Source organism: Pelodiscus sinensis, chromosome 4 (genome assembly GCF_049634645.1).
Source record: "Pelodiscus sinensis isolate JC-2024 chromosome 4, ASM4963464v1, whole genome shotgun sequence".
In the NCBI taxonomy this organism is placed as follows: domain Eukaryota; kingdom Metazoa; phylum Chordata; order Testudines; family Trionychidae; genus Pelodiscus; species Pelodiscus sinensis.
Genome location: NC_134714.1, coordinates 30,205,164 through 30,233,009, shown reverse-complemented (window position 1 = coordinate 30,233,009; position 27,846 = coordinate 30,205,164). Strand labels below are relative to the sequence as shown.

Sequence of the window (27,846 nt, the reverse complement as noted above, 5' to 3'; positions counted from 1 at the left end):
AGCAGCTCTGCGCTTCCCGGCTAAGCCGGGGCTGGCGGTGGGCGGAGCGAGGGGGCGGCGCTGGCCTGGCGCCGTTCCCGGCTGGGGTATATAAAGGAGGGGGCTGGTGCTGCAGTGCCCTGTCGGGAGCTCGGCAAAGGCACTGGGGAGCCTGGGTGCCCGGGGGAGCGAGGCAGAGCAGTACGCACGCTCATCCCGCCAGCGCCGCTCCCGCCCCGGCTCCGAGCTCGCCCTTCCCGAGCAGCGACCCCTGCTTACCGGCTCGCCCCAAGCCCGCCGGCAGCGAGGAGCGCGCCGTGCCCTGCCGCACCCGGCCGGCCCTCGCTCCGGCTGCCAGCGCCATGGGCTGCCCAGGAGGCTTCGCCGTCCTGCTTCTGGCGGTGCAGGGTAAGTGGGGGCGCCCGGGGCTCGGGACTGAGCTGGCCCCGAGCAGAGGGAGCTCGCCCCAGGATGCTGCCCCGCAGTGACCGTCCTTTCAGCACCAAGGACAGCGCCTCGCCGCTGGGGCAGCCGCAAAGGCGGAACTGGGCAAGGTGCTTCTAGTCCGCGCTTCCCCCCGCCGCGCTTGGGCGCAGGCATCCAGGGGGGTTCTTTGCGGGGGGAGGGCTGCTCATGCAAGCCCCTGTGTGGGTGGGGAATGGCAGTGCCCTGGTTACATCTCCAGTGCGCTGAGCACACCGGCAAGGTCATCCCCGCCTGCTCCAGCCACCTGCTCCCCCTCCACTGATCTGCGAGTGGCCCTTTCCCCGCAGCGAGCTGCGATAGCTGTCTGCAGCCACGCACCCCCTGCTCGCACAGCCACACGGGCGGCCTTCGGGAACGCCTTGCTTGCGGTGAAAGGCGCTGGAAGGATCCTGCCCATCCACATGGAGCTGCTGATCTTTGCCTGCTTCGCTTCGGGAGCCCGTGCAAGCCAACCCAAGCCCTATTTTTAGAGTCTGTCCGATCCCCGCTGATTGGTGAAGCCCTTAGTTAATAATCGGTTGTGGTATGTGGTCGAAAATTAAGCCCAAGCTCCCATCTCCCTACTATCACGTTTGGCACAGCTGGGTCGCTCTGCCTGCGTTTCCCGATCCCTGCCCCAGCTGCTGCAGATGTTCCAGAACATGTAGGCTAACCAGGTATCCTTTCCTTCTGTTGATTTTTACAGTCATTGCCCTCCCGGTAACAAATGAAATGAATAAAGGAGATTCGCAGGTAAGCTCTGAGACTGTGTTGTCAAAAATAGGAAAGCTGATGATTATCTTCCTGTAAATGGAAGAAACCGGAGGGACCTGGCTCTCTTTAATCTGTCTAGAAGCATTATTGGAAATAATACTTGAAATGTCAATAGGAAAGTACAATGCATTTCTCACTAGGACAAAGATTTTCCAGCTGCATTATCTGCTCCTCTTTCTGGATTTATATTTTATGCATAAGTCAAACTGGCTTTCTTTTGTTGGTTTGGGGTTTTCTTTGATTTGTCAATCCCCTGATGGGTTCAACAGCAGACACAGGAGAGCTTGAATGATCAAGTAACTAGCTTTCTGGTTACACTGTGTTTGCTTCAAAAAAACCCACAGTAATTCATTTTTATCTTCCTTCTCTTAAAGGGCTTCAGGGTACTATTGTTGGACCACATGGAGACTGTTATATTAGGGCTAAACTAAATAAATAAGTTCCCAGAAAAGTAATTTAATGAAGTACCGGTAAACAAGACACAGAGAAAATAGAAAGCAAGTGTTTTTGAAACCACAAAGACTTTGTGCAGGTGCATACATCCATGTTTTACAAATAGAGGGGTCACTTTTTCTGGCCATTCATCTTTCTTCTGATATGTTGATTTGTTTAGCTAATATTTCTATATGCACACCCATATGTATGCATTCATCTCATATATGTATACATGCATAATAGAGGTACATATGTGTGTGCATCTATGTACATACATATTTTGTATACTTACACATGTGTAACTACCTCTTTATGCACATAAACCTACCTATCTACCTTTAGGAGGGGCGCAGTCAAAAATTCGCTAACATTATTCTTTCTAGTGTGAACCTTTTCAAATTAACTTATCTCTCAAACTAGCTAATTACACTGTGCTGATAATTGCTAAAAGAGCAGAAATGCCAGTTCCTATCCCCTCCCTGTTGAATGTCTTCATTCATCAACATCTTCTATCAATGATAAGCTATAAAATGCTCTTTCCTTTTTCCTTACAGTGGGGAAAAAAGCTCCCATCAATCTCTATGCTAGCTCCCCTGTACTCCATCATTCATCATCACTGACTTACACTGTAAGTCAACAATAAAAAACTCCTCCTCCTTTGTCTGACAGACTGGAACCTGGAGAGCTCTTGCTGCTGCTTTGTTTAGAACTCCTGGCCTTACCTGCAGTGCTGTGAGCTAAGCTATAGCTCATGAATGCAGCAAGTCATTTGCTATTGTCCACATCTTTCTTGCTGGCTCAAATGACTTTAATTGTAAAAGGTTACATGGTTCGGTAAGGAGCAGAAATGTTTTCTCCTCTGTACAGATTATAGTAGGGGTCACCTTCTGAGGAAGCCTATTAAAACCATAATTTCCCCTCTACTGTAACTGGTGATTTTCTGAGTCCACTTTGTGATGGCTTCCCCAAAGTTAAAGGCACCATCTGTGTGTAGTGCCCATTTTCCTGTAGTTTAAGATTAAAGTGCTAAATCCAGCCTTTGTGTAAGTAAATGTAACTGTGTGGAAGTCTGAGGTTATGCCAAGGCTGAATTAATCCCCAATATTCATGATCCCAATTCCTGTAATGGAACCTGATCTAGTGCCTGATGATTTCATTGGGGTTCTGTTAACATTAGGATGTATCCACACCCTCTCTAGGCAACTTATTCCAATGTTTCACCACCTTGATAGTTAGGAAGTTTTTCCTAATGTTCAACCTAAACCACCCTTGCTGCAGTTTAAGCCCATTTTCTTGTCCTATCATCAGAGGCCAAGGAGAACAATTTCCCCCCCTCTTCCCTGTGACACCCTTTTAGATATCTGAAAACTGCTATCATGTCCCCTCTGTCTTCTCTTTTCCAAACTAAACAAGCCCAATTCCTTCAGCTTTCCCTCATAGCTCATGTTTTCTTGCCCTTTAATCGTTTTTGTTGCTCTTCTCTGAACCTTTTCCAGTTTCTCCATATCTTTCTTGAAATGTGGTACCCAGAACTGAACACAGTACTCCAACTGAGGCCTAATCAGTGCGGAGTAGAGTAGAAGAATGACTTCTTGTGTTTTGCTCACAACACTGACGAGTGTTTACGAAACATTCAACATTTTAATTTAATCTGAACATTCAGCTCCTCAAGTTTAAACAAGTAAATGGAAATCTCATTAATCTGCCCATGGTGCAAGAAACGGAGGTTTCAGCACAAAGCATTCGTGTAGGAGTCTACTGCCATGTTGTCCTGTGTTCCCAGTTCTTGGTGTGGCCACAGAGAGATGGAATAACATTTCCATACGTGCAAATGTGGTAAATGGGAGGTTGAGCACTGAATCTTGTTTCAAAGAGGTAGTGCCATAGTTAGGCATGTTTTCTTAATGCAAAATTACTTCCACTGATAATCTGACCATAACTTCTTAAAACATTTGAAATTTTCCTGGTCCTTCATCAGTTCCATGACCCAAATAAAAGGATTTATTGTTGCTAAAAATATTTCATCTTTTGTTCCAGATTACTTTTGTAAAGGCCTGAACCATTCAATGGGATTTTCTTCTGAGCAGATATAGCAGGATGGGACCTTTTTCATAGTTTAATTTCATGATCTTACTTAGAATATATCCAGAAACTCCAGTCTGAATAATTATAATTATATTTTGTCTGCCTGAATTACTTTCAGTTGGAGATGGTGTTCCTATTCCCCTCCTGACCTAGGTGTTAGTATAGTGTTACTGTGCAGTATTAGAGCGTGAAGCTACAGACCTTACTCAGGCATAACAATCACTGATACCTGCCAAGTTCCACCCAGAGGTGGCTGGATTTCCATAATGAGTGAAGTGAATCTCAGTGCGTGTGTATAAGTATAAAAAATGTGAGGGTGCAAATCAACATGTAAAGCATGTTAAGTTACTATGGAATATAAAATATAACTGTTGGCTATTGTTGAAAATTATAATGTATAACCATGAAATATTTATAGCATTTCTTTGGGTCAGAAGCTGATATTTTTACTTATGGTGAGAAACACTTTACTCCACAGATCCCATTGTTTTCTATAGAGCCATTCCCATTTTTTCTATAGGATCTATAGTGCTGTTCAGTATGAGAGAGGATATCAGAAATGACCTCTTTATCCAGTTTAATGGATATATTTTGTGTTTTAGAACACCTACAATTAATTGATTAGAACACCTAAAAATAATTAATTAATAATATCTGCTTAATATAAAGGAGAGTGATACCAAAAGAAGCACTAAAGTCCTTTTAATTCCATTATGTTCTGTTTCTGGTAATGTTTCTAGTCTGCCAAGCAATATCTTCAAACAGTGAAAGTATTTCCAAGAAGATGTTTCATTTTCTTATCTCTTTCTGAAATCCCTTTAATCTGCAAAAATCAAATAGTTTAAAGAAATTAGCTACTTACAAATTGCAAACAGTTCCAACTATTTTTATCCGACAAATGAATACATCTGATTGCTTGAATAAGCAACATTGTTGGTACCCAGAAATTGCTGACTAGTGTTAATTTTCTGTGCAGCCACTGGGTTCTGAATCTCCTGTGAGCCACACAGTTTAAGAGATTATGGCTCTTAGAAGGCCAGACAGCTGAAATTGAAAAGAAGAGAGAAGTTCAGGCCATAAAGAGATGAGCAGTCATTTAGAACATTATCAGACATTTTTCTCAAGAATTAATTTTATTCTCTTTGATTTGAGGCCCTGTTATAGCCTTTTCTTCAACTGGCAGGTCTCATCCCAATATGCCTTACAAGCTGCTTTATTAAATTAAACCGATGTAGAGACTCACAGACTTTACAGCCAAAGGGATCATTCTTGACCATCTCATCCAGTGTTTCTCAAAAGCAGCCACCAGGAACTTTTCTTGAAGCTACAACCTCCTGGGTGAACATTGCAGGAGGACAGGGACAAAGCAGCAGACCTTCTATTGAGGCTGTCAGCAGGGGTTAGGGGCCTGCCCTTCTTTGGAAACACAGGCAGCAGGTGCCTGCTGCTCCAGCGAATTCCCCACTTTCTCAAGGGTGGTGATTCAGGCTTCATCCCTGGGGTGGCAGGCTCCAGCCACAGGGCTTTGGGCTCTAGCTATAGAGCTTCATGCTCAGTCTTTGGGCCCCAGGCTCTGTCCCTGGGCTCCATCCCCCAGCCAAGCAGAGGTAGGTTCCAACCCCAGGATCTCACTCTCCCCTTCATTCTCTGTTGCCTCTCTGGCTTCTGGCTGTGTGATTGCAGGCTTTGGCTCCAGGCTCATTAACACCACTCCTCCATCTCCCCAGACTCAGCTGGCTTCTCCAGACCTAGGCTTCAGCTGTGCATGGCAGGCCTCAGGATCTGACCGGAGGCTTCCAGGTTGGGACCTGGTATCCAGCCGCAGGGCTTTGAATTCAGCCCTAGCAGTGCCCCTGGTCCCTGGGGTCACTCCCCTATTGCCCCAGCCCCTGCTACTTCCTTCAGCTCACCATCCAGGGCTTAATTTGTCCCTGGGCTGGCTGGCGCTGAAGAAATCTGCTGTGAAAAGTGATATTTGTACGTTTGGATGTTCGTTAATATCGCTTTTCACAACAGACTTAGTAGCTAGCTGTGAGGCTGTGAAAAATATTAACAATATTTTCACAGCCGCTAACTTACTCGCTAGCAAGTCTTTTTAAAAAGCAACCAAAAACCCCAAAGAAACAACACAAATAAGGTGCTTTGCATATTCTTGTCTTATTTAGTGTTTCTATTCTATTTAGGTACCAGGAAAAAAAGAGACAATTATACATAATTTATTACTGAGTCTGCAAAAAATCGTACATAAATTACCATGCATTAGACATGGACATGTGCAATTTTTTTGTTCTTCCTAAAGTTAAATATTTTAGGACAAATTGTCAGAGTGGCCACCAGCAAGAGCTGATGGCAGCTCTTTGAGGCCATTCAAAAATTTTGAAAACCTTAGATCTAATGTGACCTCCTGCATATTGCAGGTGACAGAACCTTACCCACCACCTCTTATAATAGATCCATAGCCTCTGGTTGAGTTACTGAAGTCCTCAAATCATGGTTTAAATACATCAAATTACAAAGAATTTACTGTTTATTCTAGAGTTCTCTGTAGTAACTCATAACATTCTCTATCCAGTATAGAGGTGGGCAATAATTTTTGATAGAGGGGGCACTCCACTAATTTGGTAAGTGGTCAGGGGCCACTTCTGTTAATGAAGGAGATGTAGGGCCGGAGTTTGACCACAGGAGGGAGCTCTGGGTAGGAGATGGGGGGGGGGGGGGTTCTTGGAGGGAGTTTGGATTCAGGAGGGGGTTCTGTCCTAGGGCAGGGCTGCAGGAGGAGGGTCAGGGAAAGAGTTTGGGTTCAGTAGAAGATTCTGACCTGGGAAAGGGATGTAGAAGGGGATGCAAGTTCAGGGAGGGAGGTTGTTTGCAAAAGGGAGTAAAGACCTAGGCAGGAGTGTAGGAGGAGGTGCAAAGTTTGGGTGCAGTAGGGGATGTGACGTCTGGCAGGAGGTAAGGGAGCTAGAGGAGGTGGGATTCCAGGTACAAGCTGTGGCCAGCAGACACTTATGGTAGCTGGTTCCTGGCCAGCAGCACAGCGGGAGCCTCAGGCAGGCTTCCTGGCTGCCATGGCCCCACATGCTGCTGAAAGCATCCAGCTGCTGGGGCCTCTGTGTCTCTGCATGGTTCATGCCCCTTGGGATGAGGGGGCAGCAGGTTTCTGGGTGCTGCATGCACCAGCAAGCACTGCCCTTGCGGCTCTCCTTGGCTGATTTCTGACCAATTGGAGTTGCAAGGATTGTACTGGGGGTCTCTGCATGCTGGCGCCACTCCCATCCCTCCAAGGGGCACACAGGGCACAGAGACACTTGCTGGCCTAGCAGCTAGAGGCTTTGGGCAGTATGTGGGGCCATGGCAGCCAGAGCCCGCTTGAGGGTCCCGCTGGACTGTGGTAGCCCAGATCCAAATGTTTAGCAGGCCAGATATGGCCCACGGGCTGTATTTTGCCCTCCCTGATCTAGCATCCCCTCTATGCCCTTTGGGGATATTGGCTATTAGCAGTTGCAAATAGGCCACATGCCACTGCAAGCAATCTCATCATATCATATTTCCCCTTAACCTTCATTTGATCAGATGAAACAAATCACATTTCTTTGGTCTCCACTCATAAGTTAGGTTTTTCCATTCTGCTGATCATCCTAGTAGCCCCTCCTCTGCACTGCTCCAGTTTGAATTAATCTTTCTTAAAACGTGGGAGATCAGAACTGCACAGAGTATTCCAGACGAGGTTTCAACAGTGGCAATAACATTTCCCTGTCTCTACTGGAAATATCTTGCCTGATGCATCCTAGTGCTGCATCAGCCTTTTTATCACATTGGCAGGTCATTCTCCTCCTCTGTCACTTCCAACTGATACATCAGAAGCTTATAGTAAAATGTAATGTTCATCTCTAAACACATACACCTTCCACTCTGAAATTTCATCCCATTTCTATTATTCAATTTTTCAGTCTTCCAGATCTTTTTGAATAATATTCCAGTGCTCTTCTGTTTTCACTATACTGCCCAATTTTGTGTCATCGGCACATTCTATTGGCACATTTCTCACTTTTTGTGCCAAGGTCATTCATAAACATATAAAACAAGATAGGTCCCAGAACTGATCCCTGAGGAATTCCACTAGTAACCTCTCTCCAGCCTCATAATTCATTTTTCAATATGAGCTGTCATAGTCTCCCCTTTAACTAGTTCCTTACCATTTACTTCTCATATTAATCCCCATCTGTCCAATTTAACTAATAATTTCTTATGTGGGACTGTATCAATGCCTTACTGAAATCCAGGGAGATCAGATCTGCTGCATTTCCCTTGTCTGTTAATTCAGTTATCTTCTCCAAGGCTTAATCTACACTGCACCCATAGCTCGAAATAAGCTACGCAAATTGCGTAGCTTATTTCAAGTTAATTTTGAAATAGCTTATTTTAAATTTGGTGCTGTCTACACAGCACTAAATTTCGAACTAGAGCACTATTCCAAAACATCCCTTACTTTTCATGGAATGAGGTTTACAGGGATGTTGGAATAGCGAGCCTGTTGTATTTTGAAATAACGGGTTTGCTCAAAAGATGCGGAATAGCTATTTCAGTATACTGGAAGTATCCTGAAATAGCTCCGCAGTGTAGCTCCGCAGTGTAGACATAGCCAAAGAAGACATCAGGTTGCTCTTGCACAATCTAACTTTTGTAAAGCCATGAAGCATTTTATCTCAATTATCATGTACTTCTACTTTCTCTTTCAAAATTTGTTCCAAGTTATGGCATACAATTGAGGTCAAATTAATGGGCCTGTAATTTTCCAGATCACGTTTTTCTCCATCTTAATAGGTACAATAATAGCTATTTTCCAGTCATAGGGTATGATCCCTGAGTTTACAGTTTCATTAAAAATCCTTGCTATTGGGTTTGCAATTTAATGTGCTACTCCTTTTAATATTCTTAGAGTGTCTTCCAATGTATATCTGGGAAATTAAAGGAAAAGCAGGGGTGAAAGTAACTTAAACTCCTTACAGGTACAGTTCTATCACAGCCTGCCTGCCTGGGGTTAGGGCAGGTGGGAATTAGAATACAAGAGAAATTTAATTGTTGGATGAAGTGTGGGGGGCTCAGGGTAGAGAGTTGTGGGTGTGGGAAGGTGCAAGATCTAGGGTAAGTGGGTTGAAGCATGGGGGTGTAGGACTTAGGGTTGAAGTGTATAAGGGGCTCAGGGAAGAAGGTTGGGATGTGGTAGGGGTGCAGGAATTAAAGCAGGTGGCTGGGGATGTGGGGGTTCAGAAGTAATAGTTGGGATGTATGAGGGGGCAGGGCAGTGTGTGCTCAGGGCTCAATTGCCATTGGGGAGTTAGGATAGAGGGCTGGGGGGTGGGGCTCAGAGTAGGAGGAATATGGGAGTGCAGGATTCAAGGCAGGGGGTTGGGGGTGTGTAGTGGTGAGTACGGGGGTGGTAGGGCAAGGGTGCTATTTTAAGGGATGCTGCAGCTGCATATACCGGTTCCCTGTGGCTTTTCCTGCTTCCACTGATTGGGAATGAGGGGAAGTGCAGAGTGTGCTGCATTCTTCTTGTTCCTGGCTGCCCAGGGGAGGTGTAGAGGAAGAACACAGTCGCTCCCTTGACAGAGGAAGCAGGAAAAGCAACAGGTACCTGGTATGTGTAGCTGCAGCCCCCACTTTCCCCTGAAATGGTGGGGAGGGGAGGGGAGCCTGAGGCCTGGGGCATTCCTGGGGGGGGGGGTGCCCCCATTCAGCCCCTTTCGCCTTCCTTGCTGCCTGCTGCTGAGTGCAGTAGCCTGCAGGAAGTCAGAAGCTAGTCTGGGAGCGCTACTCCCACTGCAGTCAAGTGCCCCAGCCAGCTGGCTTCTTGCCAGAGCACCACACTGGGGCACACTGGCTTACTTTTGTCTCTAAAAGAAACGGAAATATTCATGAGTAAGGACTGTAGGATAGGTCTGTGCACTAGCATAAACACTGCTGGAGTCAAGCAATGTTATTATCCTCACTTTCCCAATCACTTAATTCAAACACAAACACATTACTGTGTATCCAGATGTTGGGTCTGGCATCTGCAACGAACTCACAGGCACATAGCACGTTTATTGTACTTGTATTTTGAAATATTCAGCCTTGATTCTCCTCTCACATCAAAATTAATCAGCTGCAATTCCAAAGACACCAACACAGTTACTTCTGCGTGAGAGGAGAGTCAAGTCCATTGTCTCATTTCTGTTCAGCAACTCAGTGACACACAAATTCTCTTCTCATTTACGTTGATGTACATGGGAACATAGAAATACTGAATCATAAGAATGGCCAGATTGGATCAGACCCAAGGCATCTATTACTAGTAGTATAGGTATTATGATAGGAGCTCGGAGTCTTAGTCCAGTATCCTGTCTCTAACAGTGGCCAACACCGGATGCTTCATAGGAACATGTAAGACCTGCACAGCAGGCAATTGGGAGCAAGCTTTTCCCCACACAGGTCTCATCATGGACTCTCATAGTTAATAATTGGCTTAAGCTCTGGAGTACAAACTTTAATAGTCCTTTCTAAATTTGTTACTATTAATTATAACTTCGGCTATTCTTTATTAATATATATCCCTTTTAAAATACTGCTAATTATTGGCCTCAATGATGTCCTGAGGGAATGAGTTACACAGTTTATTCACATGTTGTGTTCAAAAGAACCTACTGTGTGTGTGTGTGTGTGTGTGTGTGTGTGTGTGTGTGTATATATATATATATTTTTATTTCACATCTTTTACATTCCATTGATTGCCGCCATTGTATTCTGAGACAGGGAGAACAGAAACTCCCTGTCTACATATTATGGAACTAATGTAAATGTTTGTAGGATTTGCCCTATGATCTCTTTAATTTATCATGGGTAATAAATAAAGCCAAGATTAGAGAGATTTTAATCTGTATGTTTGTATCTTTCTAGGTGATGAAGTGCATTGTAGAGGTTATTTCTGATACTCTGTCAAAGCCAAGCCCTCTGCCAATCAGCCAGGAATGCCTAGAAACTCTGAGAGGAGGTACAGAGAGACCCTTTTCCATGATCTCATGAAATATTGAGTTTCTGTTAGCTATGAAAAATCTATTTGCTAGTTCAGAGGCTTTAATTTTTGGCACCAAAGCTCTTCTGCTGCAGCCATAGCTTTAATTGTACTGAAGTTCAGTGTCTCTTGCATGAAATTAAAAACTTAGAATTTTTTAATTGAATTGATCTGGATGGAACTGCAGAATTAAGAGCAAATTTAATAAATAAATTGACGAGCTAAAGGAGGATGTGAATGGAATGTTTGCTTTGCTGTAGGAAATCTCTAACAAGAACCTTCTGTTGCAGATGAAAGGATCATTTCAATCCTTCGTCACCAAAATTTATTGAAGGAGCTTCAAGAACTTGCAGTTCAAGGTACAGTTCTGCTACAGTTAAATAGGGAGGAAGGTGTTAATGAATTATAGCCTCGGACATTTTTTTAATTCAAGTTTATTATTTCTGAGTCACATAAAGGCCACACAGGTACCTTTATAAAACTGAAAACTTTTCTGGCTGCAAATAAGATTATAAAGTCAGAGGGTGAAGCTCTGCCCTGTGTACATGCAGATTAACTCCACTGAAGCTAATTATGTTACTTCATGTTTACATTCATTTCACTACCATATGACTTATCAAAGAGAGCCAAGCCTTTTATGGATAGCAGATATCTGAGGGAAACACTGTGGCTTATTCAAAAAACCTTTACCGTTGGAAATACAATTGAACTTTGACCAATGTCTGCTGGTCACGAAACATAAGATCCAGAGCCCATAGCAGCCTTTCCACTGTCAAATGCTGTAGGTTTCAGTAATTCTGAGCACTGAATATTAGTTCTTAACAGTATTCTAGGAAGAACTGAGGCTCATCTGCAGAGACCCCAAAGCACTTGGGTAGTCTACTGCTGGTGTGCAAGCAAGAGTGATGAAATCCGTGAGCCCCAACTGGGGGCCATGCTGTGGGCTTGCAATGCTGTTCCCTCTGTGGAGCTTCATTTCCTCTGCACCAGATGCATGGAATGTTGCAGCCCATGGATTTTGTGGCCTCTTCCCCAAACCACCCCCATCACTGTCCTCTGCACCTGGGCTCAACCCCAGAGAGCCAGAGCCTGGGTAATCTGACCTTGAACACACATGCTCTGATGAGTAGTGCAGAGCAGGCCTCTCCCACCCACCCAGACTCCCGGACTGGCTGTCACACTGCCTCCGTCCTCCTGTGCAGCCACAAGGAAGAACTGAAGTCATGTGCATAGAGGTGTGAAAGCCTCTGCACTATGGGTGAATTTCATTCATTCCAAAAGTGGACCTGGAGTCCCCAGGCAGGCACATCTCCCATTGATATCAGTGTGTGAAGAATGCAGATTCATTCCCACCATTTGCAGTGACAGTTAGACATTAGTAAAATTAGTCCCAACAAAAGTCTTTTGTGTCCAAACAGAATTCCCCTGGATTCAAGTTCTGTGAAATGATTGTAGCCAGAAGCAGTAGGCATGTGTAGCAATAATTTTCTGACAAAAACACCCCAAGGTAAATAAATCCCTAAAGCTTTTTGGAAACTGACTTATTGACTATTCCCCCCCCCCCCCCCCCCCCTTCTCAGCTCATTACTTGCATGGATGCAAGTCGCTTCCTGCTCCTGATAGTAGATACAAGGACTGATTCCCATTTGGCTCTGAGCTGAGTCAACAATGCAGGAACAGAAGCAGCATCTAAATATTGTATTCATTCATTCAGGCTGCTCAGTGCTGAGGCTCTGGAATTTCACTGCCAGTGTTTCACTCAGTCCTGGTAAGATGTAGTTTTGGATGACAAGGAATAACATGAACTAACCTCAGAGAAGAGAAACCAGGAAGTCAATAGACAGAGAGAGAACAAGCAAAAAGAAGAGTGGAAGGTCAAGAAATTAGAAGAAGTATCTGGCTCATTAAAGATCCTCAGTGACATTCAAACACAAACCAGCCCCATGAGAGCCCCAAAGCAGCTTAAAAGCAATATGTCAAGTGTGCAGAGGGGGCATTCTCACAAAATTGGACCATGTTTAGAGTAATGCAGGTTAAGCTAGATAAGGCACTTCCTTTCTTTCCCCTCCCCCCATCATAATTCCATCACATGCTCCCTCCTCCCTCCACTACTGGGCTCTGAAGCACTGGCCATGGAGCACTCTCTCCTCCCTCTTTCTTTCATCTGGCTGGGACTGAAGTAAATTGGTCTAGAAGAGCCCACACCTCAAATTATTTTGCCTATAGAGTTGGAGAAGGATTGGTCTGAAAAAGCTGGTTTGTTTCCCTTTACAAAGATTTGGCGGCAGGGGCTAAGTTGGGATTGGAGATGCCAGGTCTGGAAGGTTGTTTGTTCAGAAAAAAACTTATTATAGAAGAGCAGATTTGTGAATCAGGCACTGGCTAGGCCTCAGGAATTCTGGGATCAGTTCCTGGATCTGCCTCAGATATCCTGGCCATTCTTTCTCCATTGGACAAGTCACATTGCACCTCTGAGCCTCACATCCCTGTCTGTAAAATGAGGGCCATAAGACTTCCTTTCCCACCCTTTGTTCTTGAACTTGCCAGATACCTTCACAAAAAATCCCTAACACGGTAGGTGGGGTAGGGGGAGAATTGGTTGAGCCAAAAAAAAAAAAAAAAAAAACGGAGATCAAACTTGTTGAGTGAAAAAAATGGCTGGTATTTTTTGTTTTTGTTTTTTTATTTTAATTGGAGAGAAGACGTGATTTCCAGATTGTCCGGGTGAAAAACCAGACACCCGGCAACCCTATTTGTTCTCCTTGTGTGTATGGATTGGTATCATTTTGGAAAAAGCTCCTTGCTGTGTCTAAGTTCTAAAACACCCTGAAGGGACTCCCTGTTTTCTCACTGGGGGCATCTGGCATATGGAGCTCCTGATGGTAGCTGATACATAAAAGGAGAGAGGAGTGTGCTTGAGAGAGGTGCACTGTGTTTCACAGTGGGGATGGCAAGCTCTGAGAAGGGAACAGGTGCACAGGTACTGGGACTCTTGTATAATGGTGGAAATGGGTAATTCATGGAAGGAGAAGAGCAAAGCATTTGTGGGGCTATTCAGCTGCTTAAAATAAACACATATTTAAGTGCTCTGCTAGACTGAGGTCTCACTGCAACTCAACATCTGCTTTTCTGTCCATTTTCACCCCAAGTCTCCTTCAGGATTATTGTTTTCCAAGTTTCTCTTGCTCATTAAATCTCTTTGTGTAGGGATTATCTGCCTCCAGATGAGCTGGCTTGCATGATGTATTTTGTTAAAGCATTGTTTATACATTTGGTTCGTGTAGCTCCTATTGAATAATTTTTTCTCATTCCAGCTTCTTATTGTCAGAATTTAGTATTTAAAAATGTACTGAAATAGTTTTTCTAACATAATTCTTTAAAATATAGTAAGAAATTTTGCTTTTTAACCCCTCCTCATTTGACATAGGGGCCAATGAAAGAACCTGGCAGCAGAAGAAAAACAGTGGCTTTGAAGATGAACTTTCAGAAGTCCTTGAAAGCCAGAATGACAAGACCATGCAAAGAGGTTAGTGTCAGCCTAATCCCCAGGAAATCCATGTAGTACAGTAAACAGGGATGTTCTTTCCAACAGCCTCGATGCATAAATCTGCTTCACATTTTAGCCCTTTTTTTGTTGTCACTGAAATAGAATAGTGGCCTTGGTCTTGCTTTGGAATTAGTTAATGACTTTTTATTTGAGCCATAATTACTGGAAATATTCTAAATTCTAACCGATACTAATTTGCTTCCCTTCTGCCATTTTCAGTATTAGAATGAGTAACAGGTGAGTCCTACACTGAAAAATGTGATGGGATATTAAAGAGGATGGGGCCTATCTTATTAGCTTATTTAACTGGCTAAGTTTTCATGTACACCAGTCAGAACAGTATCTGAGCACCTACAACATTAAAAGCCAGGTCACACATCCCCCTTGAAATCAATGGGAGTTTCGGATGCACAAAAAATGTTGGGCCCTAAAACAGACCAAACTCAGTTGTTAGGATTTTCTGCCAATCCAATCCTATTGGTTAACTGGGGTTGCTCCAGTGTAAGTAAAAGGAGATTTTTAGGTAATTCATTCTGGCTTAGTGCCTTCTTTTTCCCCTATCAGAAGTAGATAGTGCCTGTGTGGGATTAGTTTGCTGCACATATAGTTCCATACAGAATGGATTCTGAAGTAAAATTCTGTCACCATCTCATTTAGCAAGTAGGATTTCCGGAAGAGCTATTTTTATTTACCACACTTTGTTATTCTATATGGTACAATACTCTGAGGTATTGCATCCAGCAGCGGAGTGCCCATGGCTGTCACTTGTCTATGTTAAATGACCATCTCAGTTGGTTAGATTGTTGCAAAGTCTAATATCTCCAACATAACTGAGGGGACAGGAAGACCCTCATCTTCAAGGCTTGCTCCTGCTTTTCCTGAACAGAGTGGGAGCAGTATCCAGCCAGCAATCTTTCATTTAAACCAATTTGAAGAAATTGAACAGCTAGCATGTGTGTTCTTCCAGCACCAGGCGGAGAGCAGTCTGAAGAGTCTTGGCTCTGACCCTCTCACCTGCTGGAACAGGAGCCAACCATTTCAGGGCCGCTTTTCTGCCAGGAAAATGTGCTGTAATGTAGGAGCTTTATTACATTTACTCACCTAAAGCTTTTTTTAGCATCACTTCATTCCATTTTCTACTTCCCTCTCTCCTTCCACAGTTAGTCTCTTTGTGCCCATTTACCTCTTTTCTGTTTTTCTCGCCTCTCTTGCTGCTTCCTCTTTCTTTTCCTCTGAACAATAATAAATAAGTAAAACCCATTTGGCCAACAGGAGCTGCTCCTGACTAGCTGAGTGGTCTTGGCCTAGACCCACTCATCACGTTTGGATAATGTGGGAAGAATACTTCCCTTTCTCTTAGGGTTGTTGTGAGAATGAATGAGCCAGTCTTTGCATAGGATTTTGAGCATGTGAATTTCTATATAAATGTAAAGCATGATTATAATTCTAAGACATTTTCTATTTAATCTCAAATGCACTGATAGTTTATCATCTGAGACTAAGTAGTAATATAGGTTCTATATTAAGGGCTTATAACTTTAAACATGTAAGTAGGCTCACTGAAATCTATTGTACTGAAAAGTGGGGGTGGGCTTAAGCATGTGTTTATCTTTAATTCCACCCATAATTCAGTACTGTCATCAATGGATCTACTCATGTGGTTAAAGTTCAACATAAATGCATTGTGTACAGGATGTGCTTAAAGTGAAACATAGGTTTAATTAGCGATTTTGTGTGTGTGTGTGTGTGTGTGTGTGTGTGTGTGTGTGTGTGTGTGTGTGTTGAGCCCATACGTAGATCAGTACAAAGCTTCCTCAGTTGTGAAATAGATGTCTAAAGAGAGGTTCTATTTTTGCCATATTGACACTGCAGATAAATCAAGGGAAATTGCTACAGAGGAGCCAACAGTCTCGTTTGCTGAGCTGGAGGCAGAGAGGAGCCAGCAGAACTATGAGAGGGAGGAGTCAAAGGATGAAGAAAAAGAGTCGAGGCCGCGTGAAGCTGGCCCTGAAGACATCAAGGAGAATGGAGAGGAATCTGAGGGCAACGAGGTCAGTGAGGCTGAAGACTCGACAAGGGAAGACACTTTAAACAACCCCATCAATGACAGCCTCCAAGAGGATGAGCCTTCTGAGCACAAACTCCAAGAGGCTGGAGAGAAGCAGCCTGAAGAACCCAGCAGAAGTCAGGAACTTCTAGCAGAGAAGAAGCAGATTTCCAAAGTGGGCCAGGACGAGAGCCAAGAAGAGGAAGAGGAGACCCTACATGAGCATGCTGAGGAAGAGGATGCCGGGAGAAGCACGCTGGAAGATGAGCAGCCTACAGAAGCAGATAGGATACTTGGCTCAGCTGGGGATGAGACTGAGGGGACTCCCCGGGAAAGTGGTATGTATCCTGTGTGATGCCTCTTTCAGTTTATGCTCTTTGATAAAGGGAGAACTCCAGGCCAGTCTCACAAAGGTGTGAAGAGATCTAAAAGTGCAACTAGGCAGCTAGTGGGATTTCCAAATGCACCTCAGTGTGTTAGAGGCATAACTCCCATCAGCTGTTATACATAAATCCCACTAGGACACTCTCTGCATCCTTACACACTGAAATAGCCTTTAAATTACCCATCGGTTACTTCACTCTGAGTCTTATAACGTGTCTGGTAAGTTTTCAATGAGCTTTTATGTCATTTATTGCAGTTGCTCAGGCTTTTTAAAAGGTTCTTGATGACTACACCCAGATCTAGTCTCTTTGCCATCAATATTGTAGCACGTATGCGTCCTCTCCTCCTGCACGTAAAGCTTATTTTCATGTGATGTGTTGTATAGGAGAGGTCAGACTTGACATTCATTATGGTCTCTTCTGACCTTAAAATCCATGAATATGTTTCTTCATCATGTCTGTCGGTTCACATAGAGTAAGAAATAAGGTTGGTGCAAAGACTGGGTCAATGTAATCTAAACCCTATTTCATTGTCATTATGTTCAATAAACGCTTCAGATAACAAAGATGCTTTGGGCTTTGGCCAAGGTCTGAAGAGCTCTGAAGAGGAAGAGAAATCCCTTGGAGTTAAAGGAGGGCGGCATGGATCAGAGGATGAAGCAATGCAGGTGGAGGACTCCTTCCACCTAAGGGACATCAAAAGCGGGGAAGTGGAGGAAGAGCCCTTAAGAGAATGGGAAGACTCCAAAAGATGGAACAAAATGGATGAGCTGGCCAAACAGCTGACATCCAAGAAGCGCACAGAGGAAAATGACAGTGGCGAAGACCCAGATAGGTCCATGAAAATATCCTCCAGGTCCCATAAGTATGACTTCCGTAACCCAGACGAGGATATGAGAAGATCATGGAAGCATCATACAAAGGAGGACAGCAGCGAAGCAGGGTTTCCGCTGGCTGCCATGCCTGAAGAAAAGAAGGATGAAGAAGGAAGTGCCAACAGAAGAACAGAGGTTGGTTTTTTGTTTGTTTGTTTGTTTGTTTGTTTTTAAATCCCTACCCATCCAGTCATTTGCAGGGTATCAGAAATGCACTTGGGAGGTTGAGGAAGGTGCCACTGTTTTTTAAATATCTGGCACTCTTTATTATGACCACTGTTAGAGTAGATAACTGTGTTGGCCTGGTATGCACAACAGTACAAATTAGTGCCAGTAAGCCAGTAGCAGTCCCTTCCTCCATAGGGACCGATCCAAAGCCCATTCAAGTCAATGAAAATACTTCCACTGACTTCACTGGATTTTGAATCAAGGACAGAGAGTGCAGATATGGAATTTATCATCACAGACTTTTTTAAAGGTTGCATCCCAAACATGGGATGGCAAAAAGCATTTGCAGGGGTAAGCTTGTGTCAGCAGTGGGGAATCTAAGGCTTGGGGGCTGGATGCGATTCCTGGCATGCCTGGATCTGTCCCCCAATGCTCTGGGCTCCTCTCCAGCATTGGGAAGCCTGCGCTGGCCTTCTAGCACCCCCAGGCTATGTCTAGATTGGCATGATTTTCCGCAAATGCTTTTAATGGAAAAGTTTTTCCGTTAAAAGCATTTGCGGAAAAGAGCGTCTAGATTGGCACGGATGCTTTTGCACAAAAGCACTTTTTGCGGAAAAGTGTCCGTGCCAATCTAGACGCGGTTTTGCGCAAGAAAGCCCCAATCGCCATTTTCTCCATCGGGGCTTTTGTACGCAAAACAATACCGCGTTGGCTACACTGGCCCTCTTGCGCAAAAGCATTTGAGCAAGAGGGCTTTTGCCCGAACAGGAGCAGCATAGCATTTCCGCAAGAACACTGACAATTTTACATGAGATTGTCAGTGTTCTTGCGGAAATTCAAGCAGCCACTGTAGACAGCTGGCAAGTTTTTCCGCAAAAGCAGCTGCTTTTGCGGAAAACTTGCCAGTCTAGATGCAGCCCCACTGTCCCACTACAGGATAGGAGCTGTTTTTTGATCAGCTTTCAAGTCATCATGTCTTGCTTATCTACCGCAATCCACTCATTGTGCCATTAGTCCAGTAGCAGCCAGTGTGGAAAGGTGGTAGAGATTGGCAACACCCCAGCACAGGAAATCCCCCACCCAAATGCCAGGGAGGAACCAAGAAGGGAAGAAAAAAGATTTTATAGACCCTTTTCTTTCTCTTCCTTCCTCCCAACCCTTAGCTCACCCTTGGAATTAGAGGACAGCAAACTCCATAGTTGTGTTGGATCAGCCCATAGGATCTTAAGGCATCCTGGCTCCAGCAATAGCCTAGTACCTGACGTTTCAAAGATGGTGTTTCCCCAGCCCCTATTCCGCTCCAAGTTCATGTTCATAGTGGTCCTGAAGCATGTTATAAACCACACAGATATTAATTGTTAATAACGTTCTGAGACCAGAAAGTTGGCAAGAAACTTTATGTAAAAATCTCTTCAAGTGACCAATGTCTTGAGAAGCCTGAGTTGCCCAAGAAGCTAGAGGGCAAACATCACAGCGGGAGATGGGTTTTCGCTAGCTCTGTGAGTTTATAGGAATCTGGCATCAATTATACATTGTCTTGGCAAGCTGGTCACTCTGAGCACCGGCTTTGCACACAGAATCAGGAGCAATGCCTTTGTCCTCCCAGGAAATTGCAGAGAACTCAGTCTGTAACTGTCCTTGAACCAGTCTCAGAAGCTACCAACCCGCTTCCCCCCAGTTAGCCGGGCTCATTGTGCTGGGACTAGCAGTGGCATTTCTCTTTTTGTAAGTTGGTTGGCTTAGAATGAGGGATGTTCATTTTGAAATTGCCACATTGAGAAGGTGGTGCTGGGGTAAGACTAGATGGCTCTTGTGAGAATTGACAAGGAAGCAGTAACAACTTCCACCAGTAGGCCAGAAGATGAGGGAAGGGAAGCCAGTAACTTTAGCTCAAAAAGGGAGGTGCTATCCTGACTATGCCCTTTTCAGATACATGAGGAAGTGGCCTGGGTGTAGTTTGACTTCTCTGCTGGAGGAGGGGAGCAAGGAGCTTAATACTATCAGTAGCAGAGACAGGTCTGACTTCAGGATTTACTGATATACAGATCCCCACCTACCCCCAGAGGTATCCCACAGGGGACCCCCGCTCCCAGATCCTGTTCCCCTGCACAGGGAGGGACCAACCGACCTCCCCAAGACCCTCACTGGATCCCACTGAGGGGGAAGGGTCAGCAATCCTACACCCCAACCCTGGCGAGGGACTGACAGACCCTTGCAGTCCACCCCATGCCTTCGAAGAGGAATGGACTGATCAGACCACACTCCCAGAGATGACCCCCCCAGGCCCACCTACAGGGGGGGACAAAGGGGACAGTAACCCTGGGGCCTGTAATTCAAAGGCACCTTGGGTTCCCAGCTGCCATTGTGGTAGCAGCAGCAGCCAGGGACAAGAACCCTTTAAATGGCTAGCCTCCACCCCACCCCCACCCCGTCTTCCAGGAGTGTGAAGCTGCCCTTCCACCTTGCCCAGGGCCCTGGCAATTCTATCCACCCATCCTGCCTTCCCCAGACCCTGCTTGGGAAACCTCCCTAGATCTTGTCCCCCGCCCTGTCTACAGTCCCATTGTATGCCCCAGCCCCACCCTCTTGGGAACCTGTCAGCTCCTGCACTCCTGTGAAACCTCTTCACACACATTGTTTCCCCCCCCTCCCCCCTTGGAGAACCGTTAGCCTGCCCTGAGAAGAATTGTGAGCCCCTTTTGCACACCCCCACTTGGGGAAGGGACTGAGATTCCCCCTGCAGTCATTTTTCGCTCTCACACATGCACCCACCCTCCCTGAGGACAGCCTTGTTACAACTCCATACACCTACACACACCCTCTCCCGTGTCCTGGGGCAGAGCTGACAGATCCCCTTCACTCTCTCTCTCTCTCCCTCCCTCCCCTTGGGGACCCCGTTCCTGAAGAAACACACCCATGGCTGGGCTGGTAGGGGCAGAACTGACCGACCCACACCCTGTAAGTGTAACCATGGTTGTGGTTCACTGTCCCATGTTGTGGCATTTAGAGCACGCGTTACAGAGAGAAAGCATGCGTGTGGTCTAGTGCCTGAGCTGCGAGCCAGCTGGCTTTTAGCTCATGTGGTAGAGGCTCATGTACTAAGCTGCAGAGGAAGGCGGTTCAGTTCTACTTGTTGGTGTTACATAGGGACCCTGAAATTCACCTCCACTGCCCCCTCCATCCCTGAGACTCGTCCTGCAATGACCCGCCCCCGGCCCCAACTACACACACACACACACTTTGGCCACATGAAAAGGGTCTCTCCCAAACTAGGATTGCAGCACCTGCCTCCCTCAGCCCCAATCCTCGGGGGGAGGGGGGGGCGGGGGATGTGCCCTCCCAGGCAGTGGGAGGGTGGATGCCGAGGTGGGGTGGCGTGAGGAGATGATACATGGCAGGGGAGGTGCAGAAGTGGGTGATTACCCTTCCTGGCCATCCCCAGGTCTTCCGCCTCCTTGTTGGGGAAAGCGTGTGCCCTCCCCCCGTGCATGGGGCGATACCCTTGGCTAAGGAGGGACATTAGGGTGAGTGCCCCCCCCTCACCCCGCCCCACCCATTGTGGGAGAGGCCTGCCATGTGGCCCATATCCTAGGGATGACACTGGGCATCTGCAGTGCTGCTTCCTCTGGCCCCACAATAGCTGGGAGTGATATGCTCTATAGCCATCCCCAGCCGCAGCCAGGGGCAATGGCCTTGGCGCTAAGGTGACAACATCATCACTGACCCCCCAACCTCACGCCTTGCTGCACAATTGCCTGCTCCTGGGTCACCCAGGTGGCACCCCCCAGGAAGCTGTAGGGGAGGTGTCTTATGGCAAGGGGGTCTGGCAGTGTGTTACATCTCTGGCCCTGAAAGACTTGCTGCCCAGGCACAGGAATGCAGCTTGTGTCAAAATAGCAGCAGTAGCACCCACTGGGTGTTGGGCAGGCACCGTGTGGTGCTGGCCTTGCCCAGGGCCGCAGGTGAGCCTGGGCGCACTAAGACTGGCACTTGCCCTTTTGGCTTAGGCAAGATATGGTGCTTTTATATGGAGTGAAGTGGATTTGAATTCAGTAACAAAAACGGTGGTTACTCAACAGCTCCCAGGTGGAGCCACTGCTGTTTACCTAAAGCAGAGAAGAAGAATGAGGAGTACCCTGAATTTTTAAATAGCAGAGGGTTGACCAGCTCTTTGCCTGCTGCTGCTGTACCAGGAATATAAGCACGAAGCCCCTCCTCCCCCCCAACCAAAACTGGAGCATTAGCCTGACACAGCATATACACATGGTGCTTGCTCTCACGTGCAAGACCAAGGCTGGGCAAACAATGGTTGGTGGACTGGATGCAGCCCGTCAAGCCACTGGATCTGGCCTGCAAGAGCCTCAGCCGGATCTCAGCCTGCCCTACCCCGACCCGTCCCCGCTCGGCCCTCAGGAAAGCCGGCTTCAGGGCCACGTGCGCATCCCTGAAGTCTGAAAGCCTAGGGGAGAGGGCAGGAGGCTTCTCACTCTGTCGCCATCCTCAGTAGCTCCCATTGGCCAGTTTCAGGCCAATAGCACCTGCCTGTTTTCAGGACCGGCAGCATGTGAAGGTTCCTTCTCCCTCATCCTCCGGCCTCACAGCATTAAGTTCACAGCAGCAAACATGCTCCCCTCCCCCAGCTGCTCTGAGCATGTACAGGAGCATGGAAGGCAGGGACCCTGGCAGAGGAGCCTCTGGGCTGGTGGCCAGGAGCCACCCAGGTAAGGTCTCCCAGCCAGAGCCTGCCTCTGGCACTCCAACCCCTCCCTCCCCCCAAATCTCTGCCCCACTCCTGCACCCCTACCACATATAACCCAAATCTTCTACACTCCTGCTCCACCCCCATAAACCTTCTCAGACACTGTGATGTCTTCCCTGTGATCTCTTTTTACACAGGTCATAAATGCACAACTAGGCATAGCAAAGTGCCCTGCTTGTGCAAACATAGGTATCTTAGCAAATAAATAGTGGGAGACAGATTGCTGTTTCATAAGATGCTATTTATGTTTTTGTGCGGTATAGAAATGAAAGCCCATTTATAGTGTAATGCAGGTTGGTTGTTTCTTTTAAAAAAAAAATAAGTGCAAGTGTTTGTTTCGGGACTCGAAAAGTCAGTTAATGATAGGCTGAGGTTTATTAATTATAATTATTCTTATTAATAACTAGGGGCCTGTACCCCTGCTTGCTATGCTCGCCAACTCCCCACTTTTGCTTTGCTGAGAGAGCCTGTTGACACTAATGACATTATTGTGTTGCCCGGCCGGCTGAACTTTTAAAAATATATATAGAGAGAAAACAAATTAACCCTGCCCCTCAAAAAAGCCCCCCCAACTCCCTACATTTATCAATTAAAAGAAAATAATCAACTTAAAACAACAAAACAAAAAAAACACACACCAAAAAATCCATCCAAAAACCAACCTGGCCCCTGCAGCAAAGCCTGCCCCCTACAGCACCCCCCCCCCACCCACTGTGCCCCGACAACCTCTCCCTGTGTCCAGCCTGTACAGACCCCTCCCCCCCACGACACCCTGCCAGGCCCGCCCCAGCCCATCCACTACCCCCCCCCCCCACCTGCTGCACCCTGCCAGCCCCTCTCTGGGCCTGCCTCAGCCCATGCAGCACCCCCTGCCTGTTGAACCATCTTTTCCTCCCACACCCACCTCAGTCCCTGCAGAACACCTGGCCTGCTGCACCCTGACAACTTCTCTCTGTGCCCAGCCCATTCAGCCCCTGAAGAGCCCCCTGCTCTCTGCCCCTCCCCATGCTCGGCCCCTGCAGTGCCCCCGAATTGCTACAACCCCGGTTCCTTCCTGTGCCTGGGCCCTACAGTGGCCCCCACTTGCTGCACCTGGCCAGCCCCACCCCATGCCTGCTCAGTCTCACCACCCCTCCACTGCACCCACCCTGCCAGTGCCTGGCCCTGGTCCCACTCCCACTACATGCCCTCAGTCCTTAGCCCCTCCCCATACTCTCTGCAGCAGCCCCCACTTGCCTCTCTCTGGCCATAAAGGCGGGGAGCTTTGCACAGTGCTCCAGTGGCCAGGTTATTTCTGGATGGATGTCTGTTATTTTTCACTTCGCTTCACTTGTGCCCTTCCTCCCCTGTAGAGCACGTTTTGGACAAACTGGGACCGCCTTTGCCTGGGAACCAGATCTGTCCCAGCCCACAGCGGGGAGGGAATGTGCCAAGCTAATCCCTTTTCCCCAGAGCAGAAAAACTGAGCCAGGCTGATGCTGCAGGCTACAGGAAGCGCATGTGGCACAGATCTGGCAGCGTGCCTATGAGGGGGCAGCACGCAAGCCCTGCAGGGCTGCCTGTCCCATGCTGTTACGATAACCAGCTAGACCTAGACATGCTGGGATCTCCGTGTTCTCTAGCTGCCCCTGCTAGCACCTTCCCTCTGACAGTTCCCATGGCCCCTGCCAGGCCTGGCCAACAGGGCAGGGGATGGTCCAGTGCATGTTCCCCTTCTCCACAAGGCCGGGATGCAGCGCTGCGAGCAGGGCCCTACTAGGAGCCTGGGGCAGGGGAGAGGGAACAGGGAGCCGGGGCCACAGCAGGAAGGGGACAGGGTTTTGTGGACAGAAGTGCAGATAAGGCACCCCCCGAGGACAAGGCCTTCCCGAGGGAACTGAAGGGGCCCTGAGGCTCAGCTAGGGCAAACCCGCACAGAGCTGTGCCCCCACAGCATTCGCTAGGTGCAGTGGGGAAGGGAGATTTGCACAGCGCTGCAGGGGCCAGATGTTTTCCGCCATCTCAGATGAGAAGGAACCAGGCTGTGGCACCACCATAGGAGGTGCTGGAAAGGTGGTGCTACAGCTGCTGCAGTGGACCAGGCCCCTGTGCTGCTCACCCTCACCCCAAAAGCTGCAATGCGGGGTCCTACTAGGGCAGCCAGGAAGTGCCGCTACCGCCACGCCCACCCACTCTGCTGCAGGGAGAGGTGTGCACCCTGAGCTGAAAGGGCGCAGGGTTGTTGAGAAGGCAGGAACTGGAGGGGAGAGTGGGGGGATTCAGGGAGAATGAACGGGAGCTGCAGGAAAACTGGTAAAGGAAAGAGGGGACAGAGAAAGCAGTCTGTGATTAAAGGTGAAAGGTCCTATAAAGAGTCCTGGAGCCTCCTGCACAGGGCTTCTCTCTTTGCTGTAGGTTAGGTCATTTCCTTCTTCTTCCACTTGACTCTCAGTTAAACAGGCCCCCTTCTCTTGTCCCATGCTTCCTCACTTTGCTGAGAGCGCTTGTTGTCACTGGTGACGTGATGTCACTCTTCAATGGTCCAAGAGGAACATTTTTTTAAATATATCTAGATTATTGTAAGTACATGCCACTATAAGGAGAAGCATTAAATCAGTAGCAAATAAGGGTGAACGGAAGGGTGGGGTAGATAAGATTTATGCCTGCAACTTAGCAGTCCAATGCTTCCTAAGGAAAGGTGCAGTAGAGCAAAGAATTGAACCCAGAGCCACTAAGGAACCCAGAAATAACTAATTTGAACATGTAAGGGGCCAAATACTATTTGCCCACAATAGGGTGGGACACATAATTTCCACAGGGCAAGGTCTGCAGAGTTTACTGGGATGTGTGCTGAGAATAAGGTTATCTGTTTGCATCAATTTCCCTGGATTCATATTTTCTTGATATGTGCTGAAGGAGCACAGCTCTCTGCCCCTGGCTTACATCACACAGGTATTCATATCCTTTGATTTCAGTGAGGGGCCAGGCCCCCTTGAATCTCAGCTTCTGTCTTTCAAAGTAGGGGTGCTGCTTACCTAACTCGCAGAGGTATTGTGACATCTGATTCATGCACAGTGCCTACTTTGAAAATATCAAGCATCACGTAAGGGCCCTGAATGATTATCCAAAAATAAACCCAGATGATTCTACACCTACTTCTAGACTGGGGTTGTTTCAGAAGAGAAACATGAATATTAAAAATATCCAGCTTGTTTATAGCGTCATTGAACCACCCCGCTCAGTCTTAAAGAGATTAAAATCCCCGAAGCAGCAGCTTCTGATTGCTTCGGTGCTCAGATGGATGCCTCAGAACTCCTACGAAACATCGTCCTTTTCTTAGATCTGAGAGCATGGAAATGCTCCCACAGCACTGATGTAGGTGCAAGGAGTATGACACACCACATTCATCATAGAAACACTTTGTAACCATAAAAAAGGAAATGAAGAGGAAGATTCCTACTTGTCTGAAGCTACAGCCAAAAATAGTTGATGTAAAATGCAGCTAAAGGGCTTGGGAAGAGGTCCACTAGATGTCCACACCACCAAAAAAAGTCCCCCAGACACACATTGATATTTATATTACAGTAGCATCTGGAGCAGTGATCCCCAAACATAATCATCTCACACCCCTGTTACTCCTGCCTATGCCTCCTTGGAGCCTGGACCAAAAGATCTAGGTGGGAGATGTAGATAGGGGAAAGGGTGCTGGGACCATACCTGGGAACAGGGGTGGAAATGGAGTCTTAGGCAGGGACTGAGGCCAGCAGCTGATGCCCAGGACCAGCAGCCATGACTAGAAGCAAAGCCCCAGAAGCAGGGCCGACAACCAGGACCCTGGGCACAGAACCACCAGCCATGGCTGGGAGCAGGGCTTTGGGAGCAGGGTTGAGTCCAGGAGTGGAACGAGGAGATGCCTCCTTCCCCCAAAAATGTTCTTCTGTGCCCCTTCTGAGCAAGCATCAGGCTCTAACATGCTAAGTCAGGCCCCACCTAGAATGAGATCATCTCTACCCTGACAGGCTCATAGTCTAAACAGACACACAAAGGGGTGATCTGACTTGACCAAATTCAGCCAGTGGCCTAATATATGATCTCAGAAAAGAACCCTCAACTCTTGCCTTCCAGTGCGTTTTCCATAGATAAGCCAGTGGCTACCCCTGCCTTGCTTACAAGGCCCAGATAAATACCATAAACTCTTTAGCTGGTCCATGCAAAGAGGGAGGCTTAAGGGCTGGTGTTACGCTCTGTAATTACCTCATTTTTATTTCTGATGTTTTAGGACCAAGAATTGGAAAGCCTGGCAGCTATAGAAGCCGAACTAGAGAAAGTCGCCCACAAGCTCCATGAATTGAGGCGGGGCTGAAGTTTCCCCTACGTATGAGTAACATGAGCAAAAGCCAGAAATGAAGTCCTCTTTTGACACTGCATTTAAGTTACCAATTCAAAAAGTAAACAAAAAAATAAAGACGGAGTAGAAGCATTTTGTTGAGGAAGCCAAAATTGCTAGGAAATGACAGGCTTGCCCTCTTTGCAGTAGCGTTAAACTCATCATTGGCTTCTTCCTTGATTTTGTGCTCCCGTAGCTGCTTTGGTTCTCTCTTGTACCCTTTGGATAATTGTATCCCAAGCAGTGTGACTTACTCATGTATTTTCTGTTTGTTTGGGGTTTTCTTTTTTAAAGACAGCTTTCTAGAATGTCTTACTTCTACTGTTAGAGTCACTGGATAAAACTGCAATAACTTCTCTTTTGATTAAAAGCTGAGAACTCTGTAATATATTCTATATAAAAATTTATCTAAGGAAAAATAAAACTGATGGGTTCCTTCCTTTGCCTTTTGAGCTCTAGCCTCAATCTTCAGCCCTGAATACAGCATGAGTTTCTCATTATATGATCCCAAGTAGAGCAAGTGTTGACATCACCACTATTACCATGAAATGCATTCAGTGTAGCCTACTGTTTTTGCATAGGCTGCCATCACCATAGAAGTACAGAACGCATGACCAACACAGGATAATTCAGCCCCACCACTCGCAAGAGGCACAGTATTCAGGAAGTACAAACCCCAAAGAAAATGGAAAAAAGGCCACTCATGATCATAAGAGCACAGGGCCTAATCCAATCCATCAGCTTCAGTGAGTGGTAGTGTTGTAGGTCTACAGATCCTGGACCTTGCTCTAAGTTAAGCAGTGGGACTATAGTTTAGAAGTTTAAGGAATGGATCAGCCTAAAAATAAAAAAAGAGTCTGAAGAGCATGTGAGACTCCTGTATGTGGGTTTCAAAAACCTAATAAATAT

General features: G+C 46.7%; 1 protein-coding gene across 2 annotated transcripts; it reads left to right on the top strand.

Moving 5' to 3' along the window:
* Positions 1–11: 11 nt before the first annotated feature.
* On the top strand, positions 12–27,381 carry CHGA (chromogranin A). Of its 2 annotated transcripts, none has more exons than XM_075926683.1 (8): positions 12–387; positions 1,151–1,197; positions 10,678–10,771; positions 11,083–11,151; positions 14,220–14,318; positions 16,212–16,724; positions 17,328–17,779; positions 18,976–19,101. In XM_075926683.1, exons 1-8 carry the CDS (start codon positions 342–344, stop codon positions 19,009–19,011), a joined length of 1,356 nt encoding a protein of 451 aa, XP_075782798.1. In that variant the 5' UTR covers positions 12–341; the 3' UTR covers positions 19,012–19,101. The 2 variants fall into 2 exon arrangements, with proteins under 2 accessions (XP_075782798.1, XP_075782797.1); XM_075926682.1 differs by lacking the exon at positions 18,976–19,101 and adding an exon at positions 26,830–27,381 and having other exon boundaries at positions 26–387.
* Positions 27,382–27,846: the final 465 nt, after the last annotated feature.

What these genes read in the sequence shown, in the direction of transcription:
- CHGA (XM_075926682.1), top strand. Translation starts at nt 342, where the DNA reads ATGGGCTGCCCAGGAGGCTTCGCCGTCCTGCTTCTGGCGGTGCAGG. An exon ending in CCTGCTTCTGGCGGTGCAGG is followed by an intron (nt 388 to 1,150) that starts GTAAGTGGGGGC and finishes TGATTTTTACAG; the next exon opens with TCATTGCCCTCCCGGTAACA. An exon ending in TCAAGAACTTGCAGTTCAAG is followed by an intron (nt 11,152 to 14,219) that starts GTACAGTTCTGC and finishes CATTTGACATAG; the next exon opens with GGGCCAATGAAAGAACCTGG.